The sequence below is a fragment of the Artemia franciscana genome, chromosome 4, assembly GCF_032884065.1.
Source record: "Artemia franciscana chromosome 4, ASM3288406v1, whole genome shotgun sequence".
In the NCBI taxonomy this organism is placed as follows: domain Eukaryota; kingdom Metazoa; phylum Arthropoda; class Branchiopoda; order Anostraca; family Artemiidae; genus Artemia; species Artemia franciscana.
This window is the reverse complement of record NC_088866.1, coordinates 25491080-25512572: the sequence shown is the minus strand read 5'-3', so window position 1 is coordinate 25512572 and position 21493 is coordinate 25491080. Positions and strand designations below refer to the sequence as shown.

At 33.8% G+C, this 21493-nt stretch overlaps 1 protein-coding gene across 3 annotated transcripts in view; it reads right to left on the bottom strand.

Moving 5' to 3' along the window:
• The window catches only part of LOC136026203 (uncharacterized), a 38988-nt gene extending 18019 nt beyond the window's left edge, over positions 1 to 20969 (bottom strand). The window contains exons 1-4 of one of the 3 annotated variants that reach the window (XM_065702530.1): positions 20815 to 20969; positions 11614 to 11765; positions 4422 to 4598; positions 1576 to 1762 (exon numbers count right to left, since the gene is read on the bottom strand). In XM_065702530.1, coding sequence (XP_065558602.1) covers positions 1576 to 1762; positions 4422 to 4598; positions 11614 to 11765; positions 20815 to 20860 — 562 coding nt within the window. In that variant the 5' untranslated portion in view covers positions 20861 to 20969. Of the gene's footprint in view, positions 1 to 1575; positions 1763 to 4421; positions 4599 to 11613; positions 11766 to 20480; positions 20593 to 20677; positions 20774 to 20814 lie in introns of those variants that run through there. The other 2 variants (XM_065702531.1, XM_065702532.1) reach the window with 2 other exon arrangements.
• Between the last annotated feature and the right edge of the window lie 524 nt (positions 20970 to 21493).

Genomic DNA, 21493 nt, shown 5'->3' with positions numbered 1-21493 from the left:
TATGATACTATTGAAAATACTATTTTCAGTAGTATTGCCACATTGAACCGTGAAAATAAATAAGGAGAACTAATAAGTTAAATCGTATAGGGTTTCTCATCCTTCAAAATTTAACGTTAACAATCTTTTGATTCCCAAAGACAACTACAACTTCAGGAGAAAGCTAAACCCTCTTAAACTGTTTGGTGCCGCATTTATGCAGCTTATTCTGTACTGATTTATAATCTACGTTTTCTTTTTTCAAATGCGGCACCCAGTAATACCTAATACTGCATAGCTGCATATAGGTCTTTTTCATAAAAAATCGAAATCGCATTTTTTTAAAGATATGCATGGTTGTGTGAAGTTTCCACTTAACCCATTCAAATAATCAGATTTCACAATCACTGTCCATGGTACTTGAAGAGTTGCACAGTCGTATCGTTTTCTTTCAGTGTTTTCAAAATGTATACGTGCGAGAAGAGAGCTCTTTCTTTTTCAATAAAAAAACGCAATAAATAGTATAATTTATATTTTTTTCCGATCTGTAGTCTAAAATCCTATTTAATTTATATATTTTCTAATTTATAGGGATAATTTCTCGGGTTTGGCAAGTCAACATAAAAAGAAAATGGTTAGAATGAGCGTTAACATAGAAAAAAAATTGAAAGCTGGTCTGAAATATGGCCTTAATGAATAAATTCGGCCGTTTTTAGCTTGATCACTACGGAAGTCTAGCCTTTGCAAGAGGGGGGCTTGTTAGTCAGCTTTTGTGCAATAATGTATGGAAAACTTAATAATAGATTTCATTTTATCAGGGATTACAACAATAAACCTGATGTTTAACTTGCTTGTACACTAAGAATATAGATACTAAGTCTTACCAAATATGATAAGCCATTTCCAGCGCAAGGACAAAGACACTTATAAAACCATAATAGATTCAACAGTTTAACAGTTAAAACATAATAGTTTTAACTAATGTGCAGGGCACTTTTTATTTTCTTGATTGTTTGCTGAAAGTTTCTTTTTTTTACCCTGGGGCGAAGACACAAACCAAATTTTTAGATAGGATATAATGAACACCATGCATTTAAGCATATTTTAAACTAGCCTGTGCTCTGAATAAAACACAGTCCAAGCCATTTATAATTTAAATAAAGAGTAAATAAAGTAAATAAAGGAAATAAAGAGTATAATTGAAACATTTTACTTTTAAAAAAAGCTTACTTTTTTTAAAGAAAATACCAGGTTTGATTCAAAGGAACTTATTAGTTAAAGAAATTTCAATAGTTAAATTTAATCAAATTAGTTAAATTAAAAAAACTAATTGTTTAAATTTGATCCAATTCTTGCAAAAGAAATTAAATTCAATTTAAATTTGCTATGAATTTATTTTAACTGCACCCTATATATTTTAATAAACCCCTTTTTGGTATTTCTGTTGAAAAAAAAATGCCCTTCTTAGGTTCTGAAAAATACCTTTTATGGTACTTTGAATAAAAAAAATTAATTAAAGAAAAATCCTTCTCTCCCTTCCTTATTGTCGTGAATTAGCATTCCTGTGACAGTGGAGTCTAATAAACCGTCTCTTACCTGACAGTGCCTCCATGCGTCGTTTTCTGGCTGGTGGGACAGAAACAACCGAGTTGTGTATACTTTGTCTTGGTACGGGAACTCGCTTTTTACCCTTCCAAGCAACCATTTTGACTAAAGAATCAATGTCTCGACCATCTAATGGCAAACTTTGAATTTGTTCTATAGCACAAATCTCTGATAGCGCCTAGAATATTAAAATTTCTTATTAATGTTACATATATATATATATATATATATATATATATATATATATATATATATATATATATATATATATATATATATATATATATATATATACTTACGATCCAAAAATAATATAATACGATATTCAATATTATGTATACCATACATAATTTAAATAATTATAATTCCTATTGTTGTAATACTTTTCATCACTAAAATAATTATACTATAATGTAAAATACTGAAATAATTTTGTTTCACTAATGTAAATAGCCTAAACTGATGAATACCACAGACATCGATTAATACTATTTTAAGTAACCTCAATGCATCTTTTTTAAATTAGTTTTAAAAACTTTTTCCAAATGAGCCCCATTCGATCCACAGTTCATACGACCAGTCATTTCATAAAAACCTTATATGCCCCCAGGGCATAACTTACAACCCTTGCTCCGAGGGGCGTGGGGGACTCAAAGACATAGTTATCGAACCTTTCAACTACGTTGATTAGGATGTATTTGGGGAAAAGATGGGAGTGGAGGGAGGGGTCTGGTTGCCCTTCAATCACTTTCGACTACTAGAAAGGGCACCTGAACTTGCAATTCCAATCAAATGAGCCCCTTTGAAAGTCTTTACGATAACTCCTTCTATACGAAGTGTCCTGGTCTAAAAAAAGAAAAACCAAAAAAATAATAAATGAGTAATACATTGTGTTCACATCGCTCTTCACATAGACAGCACTATTGCGCTGCCTATGATGCATACACCTTAACCCCGTTTGAATTAGCATTGCTATCGACATGAATCAAAATTTTGCCTTTTTATTTGATTCTACACAATGGGCGTTCGATTTGCGAAATATCAACACCACGCCGACAATTTGCCGTCTTGTGATGACAGAAAAAAGGTCATTATTTTCAATGGCGATATAGAAAATATAAATCTAATCAGCACATTCACAATGTAAGATGAATTGATGGCATTTGCTTTTTAAAAATCATGATTTGTTTGTGTTCAAGATTTGTGAGTGCATTAAAATGGAAAAATTAGGGTTATCAAATATTAATTTAGTTGATTAATCGAGCATTAAAAGTGCAATCTGTTCATTATACTATTATAAGCCGACATAAAACGTATTAAATCCAACGGAAAAGAACAAATTGTCAATACAATGACTCTCTGTCGCTTTACTTATGGTAACTTAAATGGGGCTCTTGTATGGATTGACTTCAGAAGAGTGAAGAGCAATAGGATGCGTAAACAGACAATCATGTAAATTCTGCTCAAAGAAAACCCCGCAATCGGATCGAGTTTTAATATATAATTTTACACACTTAGTTTTCATTTATAATGTTTGAAAATGAAAATTCTACAAAACCAACGTGTTTAACCAAATAAGGAGACTTTACCTTGGTAGCCTATTTTAAAAGATTTTAATTAAGATTTTTTGTTTTTAGACTGCCAATGAAAATATGAATTTCCACAATCCGTACTGCTGCATATAATATAATTTTTGACAGTCTCTTGCCAAATTGAAAGGAGATTTTGAGAAAGTTTTTAAAGAAAAAAAAATTAAGAACAAACATGCAAAAAAGGTGACGTTTATAAAAAATTATGGCAACACCGTAAAAATATCTGAGATTTGAGATGAGAGGGGCTATATTCCAAAGTATCTGTCTAGTTCTCATACATCAATATGAACCTAAAATATTTAGATAATTGTTGTTATTATATACTTAAATGTGATACTAGATACCAGAGGGCAGAAACCAGATACCTGCGGGTTTCCACATTAAAAATAGATAGTTTGAGTTTCTAAAATTCAAATAAAATTCAAATTCAAAAATTCAATAATATTCAATTTTCTTTTTCAAGATAGATAGTTTGAGTTATAATCTAATAAAATTCACGAAACATATACCATTGCAAAGTTCACACACTGCGGCTTTTCAAAATGCTTAATATCTTATAACAATGCGGCCATTTAATTTCTAATTGCCTCAAAGCAAAGAGCATACGTGTGTAGACAACAGTCACCTAAAAATAAAGAGTCGAAAACTACCAGACCTGCAGCAAAATTGATATATAAAGTCTGAATCATACACTGGCAACTCCCAAAAAATCACTACAGAACAAAAATATGCTAGAGGAGTAAAGAAAGAAAAATGAAACTAGAATAAAAAGCACAAAACATACCCCCCTCCCCCCAAAAAAATGAATCCTGGATACGGTCCGGAACCTAAGTCACTGATCAGACATGAGGACTATCAGTCTAAACAACCGTATATAGTAGATGTTAAGCAGAAAATTTTAGATTTCTTTACTCGGGCCTTTAAATCGACCATCTCCCATCTTTTCGCATATGTCAAAACATGGTATTTTTACAAATGTATGAATCATTGAACCCCAAAGGGATATCAAAACAGAGTTTTGAATATTTGTTACCGAAAAATCCGTTTTTTCACATTGCGTATTCGGTTGCATATTACGTAAAATTCGTCACCGGAATTCGTAAACTTGTTTCTTTTTCTCTTGCTAGAACTTTATAAAGTCGAGTTATAAAAAACGATAGATCCAGAAGACTTTCCGGCAGTGTACTTGTCAAAGTGCCCTGTAACTGAATAACGTTAAAATAATGCATAAAATTTAGCACTTACATCAATTATTATTTGATTAATCTTAGACGTAGTCGAAAAGATAACATCTTGTTCATGAGAAAACACAAGGCCAACTGAGCGTGGTTTCTGAGATTTTTTGTTCTTCTTTTGTCCAAGGGCGTACAAACAGGAGAAATATGTTCTTCTTTTACCTTCGACATGTTTAAATTCAACAGCCTGTAAAAACCAAAAAAATAGAAAAACTAGAATCTTAAAAGAAGGAGAAAAACTTGCACGGATAAAGGTGTGGAAACAGGACTTTTTACTTCTCAGTTTAATAATTATTCTTTTAAGGACATTTGCTTTTCTTCGTTTCGTTTTCTTTGAATATGCTCTTTCGACACGTACTTTCGGCATGTTTAAATTCTACAGTCTGTAAATTAGACAAAAAGAGTTCTATGAAGATAATTTTTATTCTCTCTTGGTTTAAACAACAAATTATTTTTCAAATGCAAAAAAAAAAATACAATGAAACCTGAAGGAGATCCAAAAAAAATCGAACAACCAATTGTGTATAATAGTCACCACAAATTATAATAATTAAGACAAATGTATTCTACGACCACTAAATCTATCCATAATAAATACGAAAAGAATTTCCTAAAAACGGGAAAATATTTTGATTAGTGTAAGTTTTTCTTTGCTAGTTTATAATTTTGGTTTCGTTTTTCGTTAAAAAACGTCTCGGAGATGTTCACATAAACGTAGTTGTTCAATTTAGTTTTTTCTTGACCAAACTAAAATGCAATCGTTTTCAAATTTTATCTCTATACTTATAAGTGCACGGGGTGGTAATTTATTAGCTATATTTCTTTGGTTGAATCATGTTACAAGTACGACTTGCTGTGACATCTCGTCGAGGACATAGTGTTTTTGGAGCGTGTTAGTGCGAATAATTTTGCGCAGACTTTTTCACAGGCAGACATTTCTAGATGGCAGACACTAAACCAAGACAATTTGATTGCCCAAGCCATCAAGTGGTATATAAAGTGAGCTAGTAAATTCTCCAAAAATCTTGCATTGAAAATATTCCGACAATTTGAATTCAGCACAAAAAAGACCCAGTCAAGAAAGAAATGTTAGTTCAGACGCTGGCGCAAACATGCCCACATTGAATAAGGACGGCTGTTTTTACCTTGAAAAACGCTACGTCCGTTCTTTCCTTAAATTTACAAAAATCAGCCCTTAGCGATTTCCAAGTGACCCTCATCTTTTGTGTAAAGCAAAATCCGAGAGTTTAAAAAACTGAAGTACAAACTAACTAAAATTTTTAGCGTCTTTCTTGAAGTTGGGACAATAACAATTTTCTTTTTAAATGACTCTACAGACAGAATGATTTGTATTAAGAGTTTCCAGTAATGCTCGATTGGATCAGGATATGCTAGGAACACTAGAAACATCTTACACTTTTTTCAATAAGAGATTTTGATTTCAGATCAAGGCTCCCCCAGGCTTCTACAACCATCCCTTCTATATGATGAAAGTGCGGGCAGGTCTCTTTAAAACTCAACACTATTCTGCACAGACTATGATAAAAGAAGTTTGGTGTACATAGGATGCCATAATCCTTTTTCTAAAGGTCCAGTATGAACTGCTCTGATTGTGTTATCAACGACACCATTAATACTCGCTTTAATTTGGAGTTTTGAGGACGAAATGCCAAGTAAATGAATAGCAAGAAAACTGTCTTTCAGCACAGCATAGGAAATCGGAACTTCCACTGGTTCATTTTTTCTATGGAACATCAATGACAGCACAGCTTTACATAAGAAAAAATAATCCGCTGTTCCTTCTTTCTAATTTCTATTCGTTTTAGGTTTCACTTATCTATTCTTAGTACTTTATTTGCCTGTTCAGTCTGACTTGACGATTTGTTTTAAATTAGACTTATAACATGATTTTATTTCTAAATGGATAATAGTTTCCGAAATAGATAAAAAAAATTCTACATTTCGTATTGAATCAGAAGTTAAGCGGCGTTTATCCTATCCCCCTTTATATGAATTATTTTGATGGACTTCGTCTTCAGGAGCATAGGAAAGGCAATGGGTGAATACGGAATCAAATGGGGAGGAAAAACTTTCCTGGACTTAAATTTTGCTGACCACTTAAGCATCCTAGAAGAAGGTGTGAGTAAGATAAATGAACTTTTAGAGGTTTTGCGAGTCCAGGGTGCTAGAGTAGTTTCGAAAATTAATGTGAAGAAGAAGTCACTAAGGCTAGGAATAAGTGAAGATGAAAAGGCGACGTTAAGTACCGAGAAGACTGATCAGGTGGGCAGCTTCACTTACCTTGGTAGAATCAAACAATTCGTGGTAACGATCTGTACTAAGGAGCGACCCGGCTCAATAGTCACCGAAACTCTATAAAACGGAGTTTCGATACCAATAGTTACATGAAAAGCATCGCATTTTAATGATGATTTTAAATATTGAAGTTTCATCAAGTTTAGTCTTACCTATCAAAAGTTACGATCCTGAGAAAATTTGTCTTATTTTAGAAAATAGAAGGAAACACCCGAAAGTCATGGAATCTTCACGAAAATCACACCATTAGATTCAGGGTATCAGAGAATTTTCTTTTAACAATTTGTTGTTTTTTTTTTTCCCCAGGGGTGATCGTATCGACCAAGTTGTTCCAAGATATCACGAGAGGACTCATTCGAATGGAAATTGAAAGTTTTAGTGCGCTTTTTAAGTGACCAAAAAATTGGAGGGCACCTAGGCCCCCTCTGACGCATATTTTTTCCCCAGTCACTGGATCAAAATTTTGAGATAGCCATTCTGTTCAGCTTAGTTGAAAACCTATTAACTTTATCTTTGGGGGTGAATTAGCCCCCCTGTCCCCGGGGGAGGGGCTGGAAGTTACAAGCTTTGGCCATTGTTTACACATAGTAATTGTTAATTATGAGGTGTACAGACGTTTTCGAGGGGGCTTTTTCACGTTGGGGTGGGTTGCGGGGAGGAGGTTACGTGGGAGGATCTTTCCATGGAAGAATTTTTCATGAGGGAAGAGAATTTCCATGGAGGGAGCGCATGATTTTCCAGCATTATTTAAAAAAAAAAAAACAATGAGAAAATAAATAATTTTTTCAACTAGAAGTAATGAGGAGCATTAAAACTTAAAATGAACATAAAATATTATGTATATAAGGGATTTCGTCTCCTCCACAATGACTAGCTCTTTACGCTAAAGTATTTTTTGTAATTTCAACTATTTATTCTAAGGCCTTTGTGATTCAGGGGTTATTCTTAAAGATTTGCGACAGAATTCAAGTTTTGGTATAAAGAACGAGGTATTAACGAGGGGACGAGCCCCCTCGTATACGTAATAAAAATACACAAATATAGAAGTTCGTTACGTAGGTTAATTCGTAGGGTACGTATGTTTATTACTAACAAAAACGTTTGTAAAAAATTAAAAATCTAGTTGCATTTTTAAATAACCAAAAATTGGAGGGCAACTAGGCCTCCTCACCCACCCTTTTTTTTTATCAAAACCGTCCAATCAAAACTATGAGAAAGTCATTTAGCCAAAAAAAATATCCTAATTTCGTTTTAATTATTCATGTGTGGTGAGCCAAAATCAAAACATGCATTAATTCGAAAACGTCCAGAAATTAAATAAAAAAAAACATTTTTTTAACTGCAAGTAAGGAGCGACATTAAAACTTAAAACGAACGGAAATTATTCCATATTTAAAAGGTGTTGACCCCCCCTCAACGTCTCGCTCTTTACGCTAAAGTTTTTTTTTATGTTTTAAAAAGTAGAGTTGTGAGAAAGAGTCAAATGTTGGTGTAAAGAGCGAGGCGTTGAGAGGGGTCTGTTCGTTTTAAGTTTTAATGTAGCTCCTTAACTTAAGTAAAAAAAAGTTGTTTTTTATATTTAATTATTAGTAAAAACGGCGGGAACAGTGAAGATGTTAAAAGTAGAATAGCCAAGGATTAGGGCGTTTTTTTCACAGTAAAAAAAAAAAGTTTGGAAGAATAGGTCTTTAGATAAGTCTGCAAACCAAGATTAGAATATTAGAAGCTACAAAGATAACAGTGGTCAAATATGGTTCTGAAGCCTGGGCGCTCTGAAAAGTGGATGAAGACTTGCTTGATGTCTTCCAGAAAAACGTACCATATTTCTAACAGTAGGTTGTGCGAAAAATGTGGCTCAATCCACTTTTCTAAGGCTATAATGAGAGATGTGTTAGATTGCTAGGGTACGTTTTGGATGAAGGATGACAGATTGCCAAAGAATGTCCTTTTCGGCAAATGGTCTAGGGCTAAACGAACAGCATGTCGTCCGCACTTGGGGTAAGAGGATATAAAGAAAGATTTAAGTGAAACGGCTGGGAGGGTGCAAAGTGAGAGACTTTGAATAGATTGTGATGGACGAGGAGCGTGCGTAGCTGTGTTAGCCTCAGGTGTTTTGGTGCTGCAGCGAGTTGTAGTAGTAGCAGTAGTACTTCTAAATGGTGTTAATTATTATAAGACTTCAATATTGCTCTTTTTTTTAAATAAATTTTTATTTTTATTATTTCCTATTTTGTGAAAACAGTGAAAAATATGCGGGGAAATTTAAGCTTACCAAGTACATAAAGAAATTATAAACAAAGGCTCTAGCCAATTAAGTTCCTTTAAATATTTAGCTTACGTAATTAAAGAGTTAATAACTATAAGTAATAAACTCTTAGCCCCAATTCGCTTACATAAAATTTTGGCAAACTTGCCAGTCATCAAACCAGCCACCACTAATCAGACAGCACTCCTGTTGTCAGAAGCAGAAGGTAACTAATAAATCTCTGGGGGCGTTAAAAAATCTTTAATACATTGCAGTCTTGTCTAAGTCCCACATTTACGTAACAGACTGCATATTTTTTTTTACCTTTGAATTATTACCAAAATTTCGGATGAGTTTTCAGTCAATAAAGCAGTCCATAAGCAGAGCCGTAAGAAAATTCCAGTCATTACCCCCCTTTTGCAAGTGCAAAGCAATTTCTGTTGTGTATTAACCTATTAACCTATATTATAACATTAGCCTATACATTATATTATTAACCTATACTATGTATTAACCTATATTAACCTATAACCTGACTGCTATATATTGCAAGAATATTAGTTGCTGTGTTTTTTTTTTTTTTTTTTACTGATTTTTATTCATTTAATTTTTGTTGAAAATTATTGTATTGATAATGTCAAGCAAAGGACCAAACATAGTGTAAGGGATATTAAGGGGTGATTAAGAAAACTCTGAGATCATCAAGTAGAGAAGTCACAACTCCCTTTTGCAGTGAATTGTGTAAAAGCTTTTGATGAAAAAGATGCTGTACAGGAACTTCAATGCATTCATAAAAAAAAGAATAAAGTAAAACAAGTAAATATGTTTCAAGTTTACAGCATGGAACACCCAAAATTCTTCAAGTATCACTTCAAAAGTGTAATGTCACAATATGTGTTTTAATTCAGAGAATAAAGGTGCTTGTACACTATGCTGAAAAGCCTTTCACACTAGTTTAACTTAAGACTTTACACTATGTTATGCAATATAACGGAGCAAATTGTGCTTCCATGCAGACTCAGTCTTTACATAAAAATTTATGTCATACATGTTAATGCTAAGTTATTGGAAAGTCAGCATAGAACCAACAAAATGGAGGTTGTGGATGAGCAATTACCAATTAACAAATAAACTTTTCCAAGAAAATCTTTGCAAAATCTGTAGTATGGATCAGCCCCTCTTTTCCCACATTCAGAGCGTTGCTTTTGATTCTATAATAAAGAATATCGTCTGTCTGTGAAGAAAATAAGAACAGGGACAGAATTTTTGTTGTTGAAGGAGCTGTTCTTCTAAGTACATCTTTGTAGGTCTGGGCTTTCAATCTAGGGTCTACTGGATTATATAAGGAGCTGCTGGCCAGTTGGTCTGCTACCTCAATATATTCGACAAGAACTCTAGATTTCAAATTTTTATTTTTTTATTGTCAGCTTATGATGATTGCAATGGTAATCAACAATGCTTATGATGGGTTTATGGATTTTTTATTTCTACCCAGTTTGAAAGAGCTTGTTTAAAGTGTGAAAGGTTATGGTTAGTCTAATGTAACTTAACTACATGGCACATGTAATTATGAACATGGGATAAAACCTACTTTATATTTAAGGTTTTAAAGTTTCTACAGCTTAAACACTATAATAATGGGAAATATGGCAATGGGAAATTCTAAACAAAAAAAAAAGATTTTTGTAGACATCATTAAAACACCAACTTTTAACCTTATAGAAATCATAAGGTTATGATTTCTATAAGTGTTTATAGAAATCATTGGTTGGGTCATGGCCTTGCCCATAGACCCAACCAAACAGTATGAAGACTGCTAAAAGAGACAAACTAAGCTTGTTTTTGAGAGAAAAAAAAAACTACCCCATTTAGTATCAGCTACCTGGAGCAGATTCAGGGAGTGGTTTTATGAGCACACACCCCACTCAGAAAGTAAAGAGTTGCACTAATTACAGGGATGGATCTTCAAAAAATCTTAACGAGAGAGCACAAGGTTTGGTGGTACATCCCAAAAAATTAATGCTGCATCTTCCCCTGTTCCTCACTAGAATTATAAACTTAACTATAAACACCTGAACAAAAATAAAAATGTGTTCATTTTTTACATCATTGTCAAACTTTTATATTAGGCCAAAGAAGCACTTTTACAAAAATGGAACAATATGTATAATTGCATTTAAACTTTTTTTTTTACTAGCCTACTAACATTCTAAAAAGCTCAATTCACATAACTTAAGCCTTTTATTGAAATCCAAATTTTAATTTTAATTTAAAAATTTGAATTAATTTGAAATTAAATTTTAATTATACTTCTTTTATATTGTCTAGTTCTGCTCAGTAGTGCACCAATGTCAGTCGTGGTAGTAGTTTGTAATTTCTATCAAACCAATGTTTCTCCTCTCATTGGTTCCACACTCTTTTGACTTTAGATTTAAAGGACCATTATCATATTATCTGAGATGAGGAGGAAAGGTCAGATACAAAAACAATGCATATATTTAGGAACAGTTTCAAAATTTTAATGGGTTTTGACATCTTACTGCTAACATTTTATTAGTTGGGAGGGATCCTACAAATAATAGAGGAGGGAATATGTTTCTTTCTAAAATGTGTGAATACATAACTTCAAACTAAAATTTACCAAGTCGGAGCAATTAGGAGCCAATGCATTCTTAAAGATTTTGTAGGCTTGTTCTGGATTCTGTTTGACAGCATCATTTAAAGTTTCTGAATTATCTTCTAATATTGCTTTGGATGAATACCAGACAAAAGACTGCTCTTTCTCCAGGCATCCTAAGAAAATAAATAAATTGAATTTTATAATCTTCTACTACTGAAGTAATTAGAGGCAATACAGTGTTGAAAAGGGGAAGGGGCGCATACTAACATCTCACAAAGTATAAAAACTTTACTTTTCCAGTATATAAAGCAAAATGATGTTTCATTCCAAACATTGTTTCATTTTATAGCACTACTGTGTATATTTTTCTGTCAACTTAGTGCAATTTGTGTTATAAAAAAGCTTGAAAATAATGGGATAGGTCATGAATAAAGTGGATAAGGGAGGAATTTGAAAAGCTGTGTTTGCTTAGCTTTGTAATAAATTACAAGAAATAATATTGAAAGGAGGGGGGGTATAGACCCTCTCCCCCAAGTATAGACAATATTTTTCCTGGATATGATGCCAGAAAGAAACATCTTTTTTTTATAATATTACAGTCTACTATATATTGAACTATTTATGTTGCAGGATAGATTGTATTGAGTATGATAACACATAAAATGGCATGAAACATTTCTAAAACATGGCACCCTCTGATCATGGAAAAATATACCTAATGAAAACTATAATCATTTACTATTTGCAGTCCAGATGTAGAACAATAGTTAGTTCAAGATAATAGTCATACAGGAAAATACTGAACAAAATGGCAAAATGGAAAAAAAATTATACTTCTCTATATTTTTACACAATTAGATTATATACACTAGGACACTTAGTGTATTCTGATGTAGATAACTTTATGGATCATACTGCTTTGATATTTATAATTACATTAAAATGAAAATATATCAACAGGGGTAAAGATTTACAAAAGAAGATTAACTTTGAAAAATAAACTTTCTTTATACTTAGGGCTTAAATACAAAAAAAAAGTCCCAATATTTTGGCTTAAAGGAAGCTTTATGATTTGGCTTCATGAAGGAAGCCTTCATGAACAGAAAAAAACATAAAATAAAAATAACCAAACAAGTTAAAATGTAATAGAAATAACAAAAAAAAAAGTGTGAATAATACATAAATACAGCAAAAACAAGGAAAAAAGAAAAGGAAAATAAGAACATGAGAGCATGAAGTAAGCAAAAATCAAGCAAACAAGAAAAAATATAGTAAGAAAGAAATTACAAAAAAAAATATTTTTTAGATTATACTGCCTTTCCATTTACAATAAGAGTTAAATGAGAACATAAAAATAATTGACGCTTTTTAATTGAGACAGTGGATTGGCAAAAAAAAAATAATCTTTTTTATATGAGTACTAGCTGTTGGGGAGGCGCTTCGCGCCCCCCCAAGCCCCCCCGCGCGCGTAAGTCGTTACGCGCCATATTAGTTACGCGCCATTGTAGTTGTGTCCCTGTGTCCCACCTGTGAATATAGATAGATTTATATATGTGTTTCAAACTACGTAAAAATTGCGAATATACAACATTCTTGGCTTTCCCATTGTCTGTGCATATACAAAGCCGTATGTACTAATAATGACGTCATACGCAAACGCTCTTTTTACAAACAAACAAACATGCATACACACAACTCGTTTTTATATAGATAGATAGATAGATAGATACAATACAAATTAACTGCGTAAAACTTGCGAATATACAACATTCTTCGCTGTCCAATTGTCGCTGCATATAAATAGATTGTCAGGTTTACCGACCCTCGAACATGCAACGTACAATTGTCCATGGGAAAAACAATCAGTATTAAGATCTATACCACATTTTTCTAATGATTGACCTTGAGCTTTGTTAATGGTGATTGCAAATGCTAATCGAATTGGGAATTGCAATCTTTTAAATTGAAAAGGCAGATCCGTTGGAATCATGGGAATGCGAGGAATAAGAACAGCCTCACCCTCAAAAGGCCCTGTCAAGATTGTGGCCTCTATTAGGTTTTCCATTGTTTTTTTTACGGCAAGTCGCGTGCCATTGCAAAGCTTTGGTGGGTTGATATTTCTTAAAAGTATTATTGGTACGCCTATTTTTAGTTGTAGCACGTGTGGTGGAAACCCTGAAAGATCTATGGAATTTAAAAATTCAGATGGGTAATTAGCCGCTTCATTTGGTTCCAAAACTGTGTCGACTGACTTGTAAAGGACTGCCTGGTCTCGAATCTTGGTCAAAACAATATTGTTGATTTCGTGGACGTCTATATTTTTGGGTGCGAGAATCGCTCTTTCACTTAGCCATTTATTATTTTTATAATTTTTTAGAATATTCGGAAATACTTTTTCAATCAATTCATTTTTGGACGTCACTAAATTACAGAAATCAGCAGATAGTTGTATACGTCCTGAAATTGAGTCTAATGGGAGCTTTCCGTTTCCAATTGCCAGCAATTGATCTGAAAATGTTTGACCAGAGTCATCGTTTTGCAATCGGACACGCATATTTGTAGTTAATTTTAATATTTTTATGTGTGCCCATAAATTAGAATTTTTCAGGCAAGCATTCATTTCGTCTGCAGGAGTTGATCTAGGTATTATAGGTAATGTTTGCCTGAAATCTCCCGCAAGCAATATTAATGTGCTGCCAAAGGGTTTCGACTTCCCTCTCAAATCTTTCAAGCATTGATCCAGAGCCTGGAGCGATTTTTTGTGTGCCATTATGCACTCATCCCAAATAATAAGTTTGCATTGCTGCAATACTTTACCCATCCCAGATGATTTGGAAATATTGCACGTGGGAGTTTCTGTAGAATGCAAATTCAGAGGCAATCTCAAAGCGGAATGAGCAGTTCTTCCACCAGGCAGCAATGTTGCGGCTATTCCGGACGACGCAATTGCCAACGCTATATCATTTTTTGATCGAATTGATGCCAGAACCAGTTTTATCACAAACGTTTTACCAGTACCTCCTGGCGCATCCAAAAAGAAAATTTCTCCAACGTTGTTATCGACACAATGCATTATGGTATCATAAATGTCTTTTTGTTCCGACGTTAACTTGGAAATGTTATTTTGTACATACGACAATAGATCACTCGTACTGTAACTTTGTTCACGATCCAATTCTACACATGTCGAAACAGCAGCAATACAGTTAGGTGAAGGCATTCCCAAATCCTGAAGAGGTTTGTTTGCCATACGTACGCACAAATCTATATATATAAAAATAATCTTCTATAATAACTAAAGTGTAGTTATAAATTTCTGATGTAAAATCAAAAGTCATATCTGACGTCTCTAACTGTTTTCGATGGAGTATATCTTCGGACATTTTTGACTTATATTTTTCCCATAACTTTGTAGGAGCTGATGGAGAGCAAGTTGTTAAAATGATGCCAAACAATGCACGAATTTGACTTGGGGTTGACGTTTCGCACGCGTCATTGATGCAGTTATCCCAGTGTTGGTCATTCTCCAATAAATTCAGAGCTTGGCATGCACTACGGTAAGTGCCACGTATAGTACCGTTTACAGTTCTCAAATACTCAAAGGATGTCGGACCGGGTACATTCACCAAAAGCAGGCGTAGAAAGAAGCATTCATGTTGATTGGGGTGAACGGTGTAGAGTCTTCCTATCGTGGTATCTTTGAAGATGGTAGGTTGGCCGTTGACTGACTTACCCTGTTTTCGATGTTCAAATACTTTATTTTTAGTATTCCACGTGTAATACGAAGGCACTTCAGTATACAGCAGTTTTTTTGGAAAAGAATCATTTTTGCAAAGCGAAAAAAAAGCTGTTAATGTTGTATCCGGTGGATTCAGGGCTCTTTGTTGCACGTTGGTTTCCGTGAAATAAACGAGTTGACCATTCTGTAAATGTACCGCTAAGTGAACAACAGCTGGACTACGTTCATGTATCAGAAATAAAAGAATTCGCCAAACAGCTTCATTACTGCTTATGTATCTTCCAGCCTGATATTGTACGATTTCGTCGGAATCTTTGATTTCAGGCTGCAAGCCAAAAACTGCCATGTTACTGTGCCTTTGTTAACGTATTTACATATGTATTTGATTGCCTTTACGGAGTTACAGTATTCAACGTTTATGTGTGCATTAAATGTTTTTGATAATAATGGGGAATATGGAACAACTCACTGGTTATCTACTTCAATGGTGGTACCGTTACGCTTCTTTATTATTGCTGTTTTACCGCCATCTTCAGTAGATCTTCTTCTATATTGTGGGTAACCATCATTGCCAGTAATTGTGTATGATACTAAAAGTCGAGGATATTGCTTTGTGCACCTTCCTTTGGCCATGCATGGTGAATTTTTGTTCAGTGCACCACAAGGTCCATGTATCATATTTTTTACAATAATATCATGTAACCCCCTTATCAACATTTTTATCAGGTATTTCAGCGGAAATCCCATCATCAATTTCGCTCGAAGTAATTTTTTTATGTAGCCAGATTAGTATATGTGCATGTGGCAAACCTCGTTTTTGCCATTCCACTGAGTACATCCAGCATCGCACTGACCCAAACACTTCAAGTTTTACTATGTAGTTTATCAGTGATTTCAACTTTTACTGGAAGACACGGGCCATAATGTCATGCCTATGAACCGCCTATTGTCCTTGAAGTAAAAGCTGCAGTATCTCGTCCCAAGATGGATTACATGTAAATGTAATAAATAAATCTGGGCAACCATAGAGACGAACATACGCAATAGCATCTTGAGCATATTCATGCATATGATGGGGACTGCCAGCATATGATGAAGGTAAAATTGTTAATCTTCAACGTTTGTGGTATTACCGTCATTTATAACTGCATCTCGCAAATGAATGTATTGTTCAGAGCGGAGCTTGGTCTGATTCAGGCAGATATATAGAAAACGTTCTGATTCAATTTTAGCATACATATCAACAACAAATTGGTGAAACAATTCACGGCATTTTAAAATATAATTTTCTTCATCCTGCCGAATCATTAGTTAATAGGAATAATAATGCATTGCACTGCATTTCTTATTCATTTCTTTGTTAGTGGCTGGATTCATCAATTTAATATTAAAGTGATAGCCGTCAGCTCCATCCCAAAAAATGATAGGATATTGTAGGGCATCATAGCATCAATGAGTTTCAGCAATTCTTAACAACTGAGCGTTTCACTTATGAAGAATAATATCTCGAGGTAAAAACTAATCACCGACCATAACAATTGCCACTTCGTTGGTAGTTGGAGCATTGTATCTACGCACATGTTGGCCAGGAGGCGTTTTGTCAGCAGAAATAACAATTTTATGCGTATCAGTAGGCATCAAATCGATGGCTGTTTTGAACAGACGCACTACATTATTATTTTCATGGAAAAGATGTTGCAATTGGGAAACAATTGTCCTTTCAACATTGGGAGAAATTTTGCAATGTGCATTCAATTCAGAATTTCTATCACTGATGAAGTACAATTGTAAAAATTTATGATTCTCGCCTGAGAATGGTAGAAGGGACCCTGCTCTATGATAAATTTGCCCTTTTACTTTGAAAGTAGACATAAATTGATCTGGATTTTCGATTTGGGCTCCAAATGATGTCATTTGGAAACATGAGTTGTATTTTCTGATTTTTGACAAAAAACGCTTAGATTCTGACGTAGTTCCAGTAAGGAAAGTCTTCAATGGCTCTGGTGGTGCAGCCAATAGAGGAAGTTTAACTTTTCCTGAGGTGCAACACATTCCCATTGTTTCACCATTGAATTTCAAGGCCTTGCAATAGGGACAAATTTTAGACATTGTCCCGATTTGAACACTTCTACTCAAGCTATAATCATCGACTGGGCTGTACCTGAATGCCAGGCGATAACTTTCAGGTTGCTCTGATTCCTTGGCATGCTTTCTTTTCTTACTTTCTCTATCAGCAGCAAGCCTGATTTCTTGCTGTTCTTGTGATTCCTCGGCATGCTTTCTTTTCTTACTTTCTCTATCAGCAGCAAGCCTGATTTCTTGCTGTTCTTGTGATCTCTCGGCACGCCTCGGCTCGGCACCTCTGTTTTCACTTTCTCTTTTAGCAGCAAGTCTGCTTTCGCGTTGCTCTGGTAGTTCCTCGGCATGCTTTCTGTTCTTTCTTTCTCTATCAGCCTTAAGCCTGTTTCCTTGCTGTTCTTTTGATTCCTCAGCATGCTTTCTGTTCTTTCTTTCTCTATCAGCCTGTTTCCTTGCTGTTCTTTTGATTACTTGGCATGCTTTCTTTTCTGACTTTCTCTATCAGCAGCAAGTTTTTTGGCATAGACTCTTTGAGCATCTTCATTGGCTTTTGCCATTGTAAGTTCATCAGTCATTTTAAACTTAAACATTAATAGATTTCTACGTGAACATATATGTCTTAAATATCTTTAATGACGTAACCGTCATAGCAAAAATGACGACAACTAACTTCATGATTAAATATCTTTAATGACGTCACTGTCATAGCAAAAATGACGACAACTAACTTCATGACGTCAGTCAACACAGAAACATGACGTCACCTGACAGACAGACACACAGACAAGACAACTTATTTTTATATATATATAGATTAATGAAACCCTAAATAGTTTGGTTTCACATAATGAGGCCCCTAGCAAGAAGAAACAAAAATGAAGAGAAAAAATATGAATAAACTATAATAAGTTGGTACATACTAGAAAATGACATAACAGGCAAGAAGAACACACAAATCCTTTATAGTTATATTGTATAATGTTTGTATCTTCTTTTTATATTACTTTTTAATACATGTTAACAAATTTAGTCAAGTTTTATATTTTAATTTGTCAGTATATGAAACTCCATTGGTGAGGATTAGGCAAAAACTTGAAATTCCTATGAAGTCCTCTTTTTAAATATAACAATCATGGCTGTTTTTCAGCCCATAATGGGGCTGGAAATAGCCCTAAGATATATACAAATTTTCTGATTTTGTAGGTTTGGATTTTTTTACTTATTTCTCATGAACAGATGATTTATAATACCATATATTGCCAGTTTGGGTAAATTTATCAGTGTTTCAGTAACTTTCCCAGCTACAAGATGACTTTCCAATGTTCCTTTTAATCCTGGTTTTGACTATACTGGCCACTATTCTTGCCAATACACCCCAGTTGGTTCAGATATACCCCAAGACTATAAGCAAAATTGGCAGATTTTGTTTGTTTGTTTGCATAATTGTTTATGCTTAATTCTTATCAATGATTGGTTCATAAGGACAAATAAGATAAAAGATAAGGTCTGATGATCATTTGATAGAAACACTAAAACTCTGAGTTTTATTAACCAGACATAGCCACTTTTAAAGACAGTGCAAAACCTATAAACTATTATTTACCACCATCATTGTTTAGATAAATTTAGTGAGTAAAAAATTAACATACCACCCAATGCACCTTTAAGTCTTATTCTAATTATACTAATCACAAGTCTAATCTTCCAATTACACCTGAGCCCTCTTAGTGGGGCCAATTAAAGCCCTGAGCTTTATCCAAAACTTTGATGGTTCTGTTTGTTTTTTTTTTTTGCATTTTCACTAAATTCTAGGGTAAAATTCTAGTTAATTGACTAGTTGCTATCTTGGAAAGGGTTTAGGTTAGGAAAATGAAACTTTCAGTGATGAATCTACAGACTAAAGTATGTCCTGGGAAGGTATTTTGAAGCAAACTACCTCCACTCCTTCTCCCTCTATAGGGCCCTGACCTTTGATGACCTTTAAAAATATGTGTGTTATAAAAGTGAAACTTTGCAAAATAGATCTTCTGCTTAATTGAAGTATAACAAAACTGTTTTCAGCTTCATAACTTTGCTCAATCCCATTTTATAAGATTTCAAAGATATGCAAATACATTTCCTAAATTTTGAAAAAAAAACATTGATATGGCTCAAAATTCTACCCAAATAAAAGGAATTGCATTTTTAGAACTATAGGCAGAAAAAAAGCAACTAGTAACTGAAAATTAAGGTAAAATGTTGTTTTGTCAGAATTTCAATAGGTATAGACCTGTCATGTAGGCAAATTTCAGAGCCCTCTAGAGGGAGAAGGAGTGGAGGTGGGTACTATAAAATACCTTCTGGGGATATATTTTAACCTGTAGACCTATCCCTGAAAGTTTCATTTTCCTAACCTAAACCCTTTCCAAGATAGCAAGAAGTCAATTAACTAGAATTTCACCAATTCTAGTTCATAATACCAGTAAAGCCAGTCTGAATAGAGAACATACACTTTTCAGCAATTTTGGTATATAGCCTACAGCTTTCAAATGAGTAGAGTGAGCCCTTCAAACTAGTGGACCCTTTCAAAGGAGTGGACTGTTCAAATGAGTGGAGTGCATTAATGAGGGTAAAAATAAGTATAGGCTGTTTCAAGTCTGCATTAAAATGCATATTAAATGGTAAAGACATCTAAAACTTCAATAAATTTTTTCCTAGTTTTTGGAATCAACAATAAATCCTCAAACTTTTATAGACCAGGGGTATATTGAGGCTAGGCTTTAGCCTATAGATTAAGGATTATATAGATTAAGGTAATGCTTAATCTATTAATTATTAAGGTAATCTATTGATTGTGGTGGGGTCACCATAATCACAAGCTCTGTCTCTCCATGGTGACCCAGTGTATTTTATTTGTCATGCATATTATATTAATAAATTGAACTTGAAGCTATATTCAGTGTGAGGGCTGGGACTTGGGGCTAATTCTAACACTAGCCTAGTTTACTATATATGAAAATATCACTTAATAGGGAATTAAAAGTCATGTTTCTTTTTCATTATATTGTTTCTGCCTTACAATTAAACTTACTGAATATCATTGGTAACCTGTGATTGCCCTACAGAAATTATGCTAGCCTAGCCTGTGCTCTTTTATGATTGACTTTTAGGAGAATATCTTTCCTAAGCATTTAAGATAGACGAAAATTATGACGACATGAATGGCAAAATGCTGAAATCAGTGAAACTTTAGCCTAATTTACTAGCATCTCTTAAAGTATAAATTACTCTGTAAAAATTCGACTGCCATCATCTCAGAATTTGAATTTTCAAATTGTGAAGAGTTACTATTACGTTTTCGTTTGGGAGAATAAAACTTTTCAACTCTTTTACATCCAAATTTGAAAATCTCCTTATCTACTTGCCTTCTATATTTTTTTTCATTTTATGCTGTAACTCTTCAAGATCCATCTGAAATAATCAATTCTTGGATACAAAAACAGACATCAGTCTAAAAAACACCTCACTTGCTGGCTTGAATTTAAAAAAGTAAAGAAATAGCTATTTTCCATCTTATAGTTTTCATCTTAGAAACGGTCAAACTCAGACATAGCAGGCTCTTCTCTTTTTTTTAGACCTTTTCCTTGGGCTCCGATGTCTGAGAATCAAATTAGTATTACTTACCTACTTCCTTAGACTTGGGTCTTCTCACATACTGAGGCGCATAAAGCAGCAACAGTATGCATTCAATTTAGCCGATTTTGTGCAAGAGACCATAATTCATTCAGGTAAGTTATAGGACATGTTGTCTCTTTCTCCAGAGACATTTCTGAGGTAAAAATTTATAGGCTTTTTAGCATTTAAATCTGTTTTACAAGACATTAATGGAGGTTACAACTATTTAACAGTATTTTGCTTTCTTTGGACTTAATTCGTTGAATAAGGGAAACATTAAAAGCGAATCCCAACAGTTGGCTTTAATTTTCAATATGTACGAAACGAATAATGGAACGGCTAATAAAGTTTTATTTTGGAAATAGGTCAAAAGTACTAGAACACCAACGGAACATACAAAATTGGAAAACGTTTAAAAAGTGTTTCAAT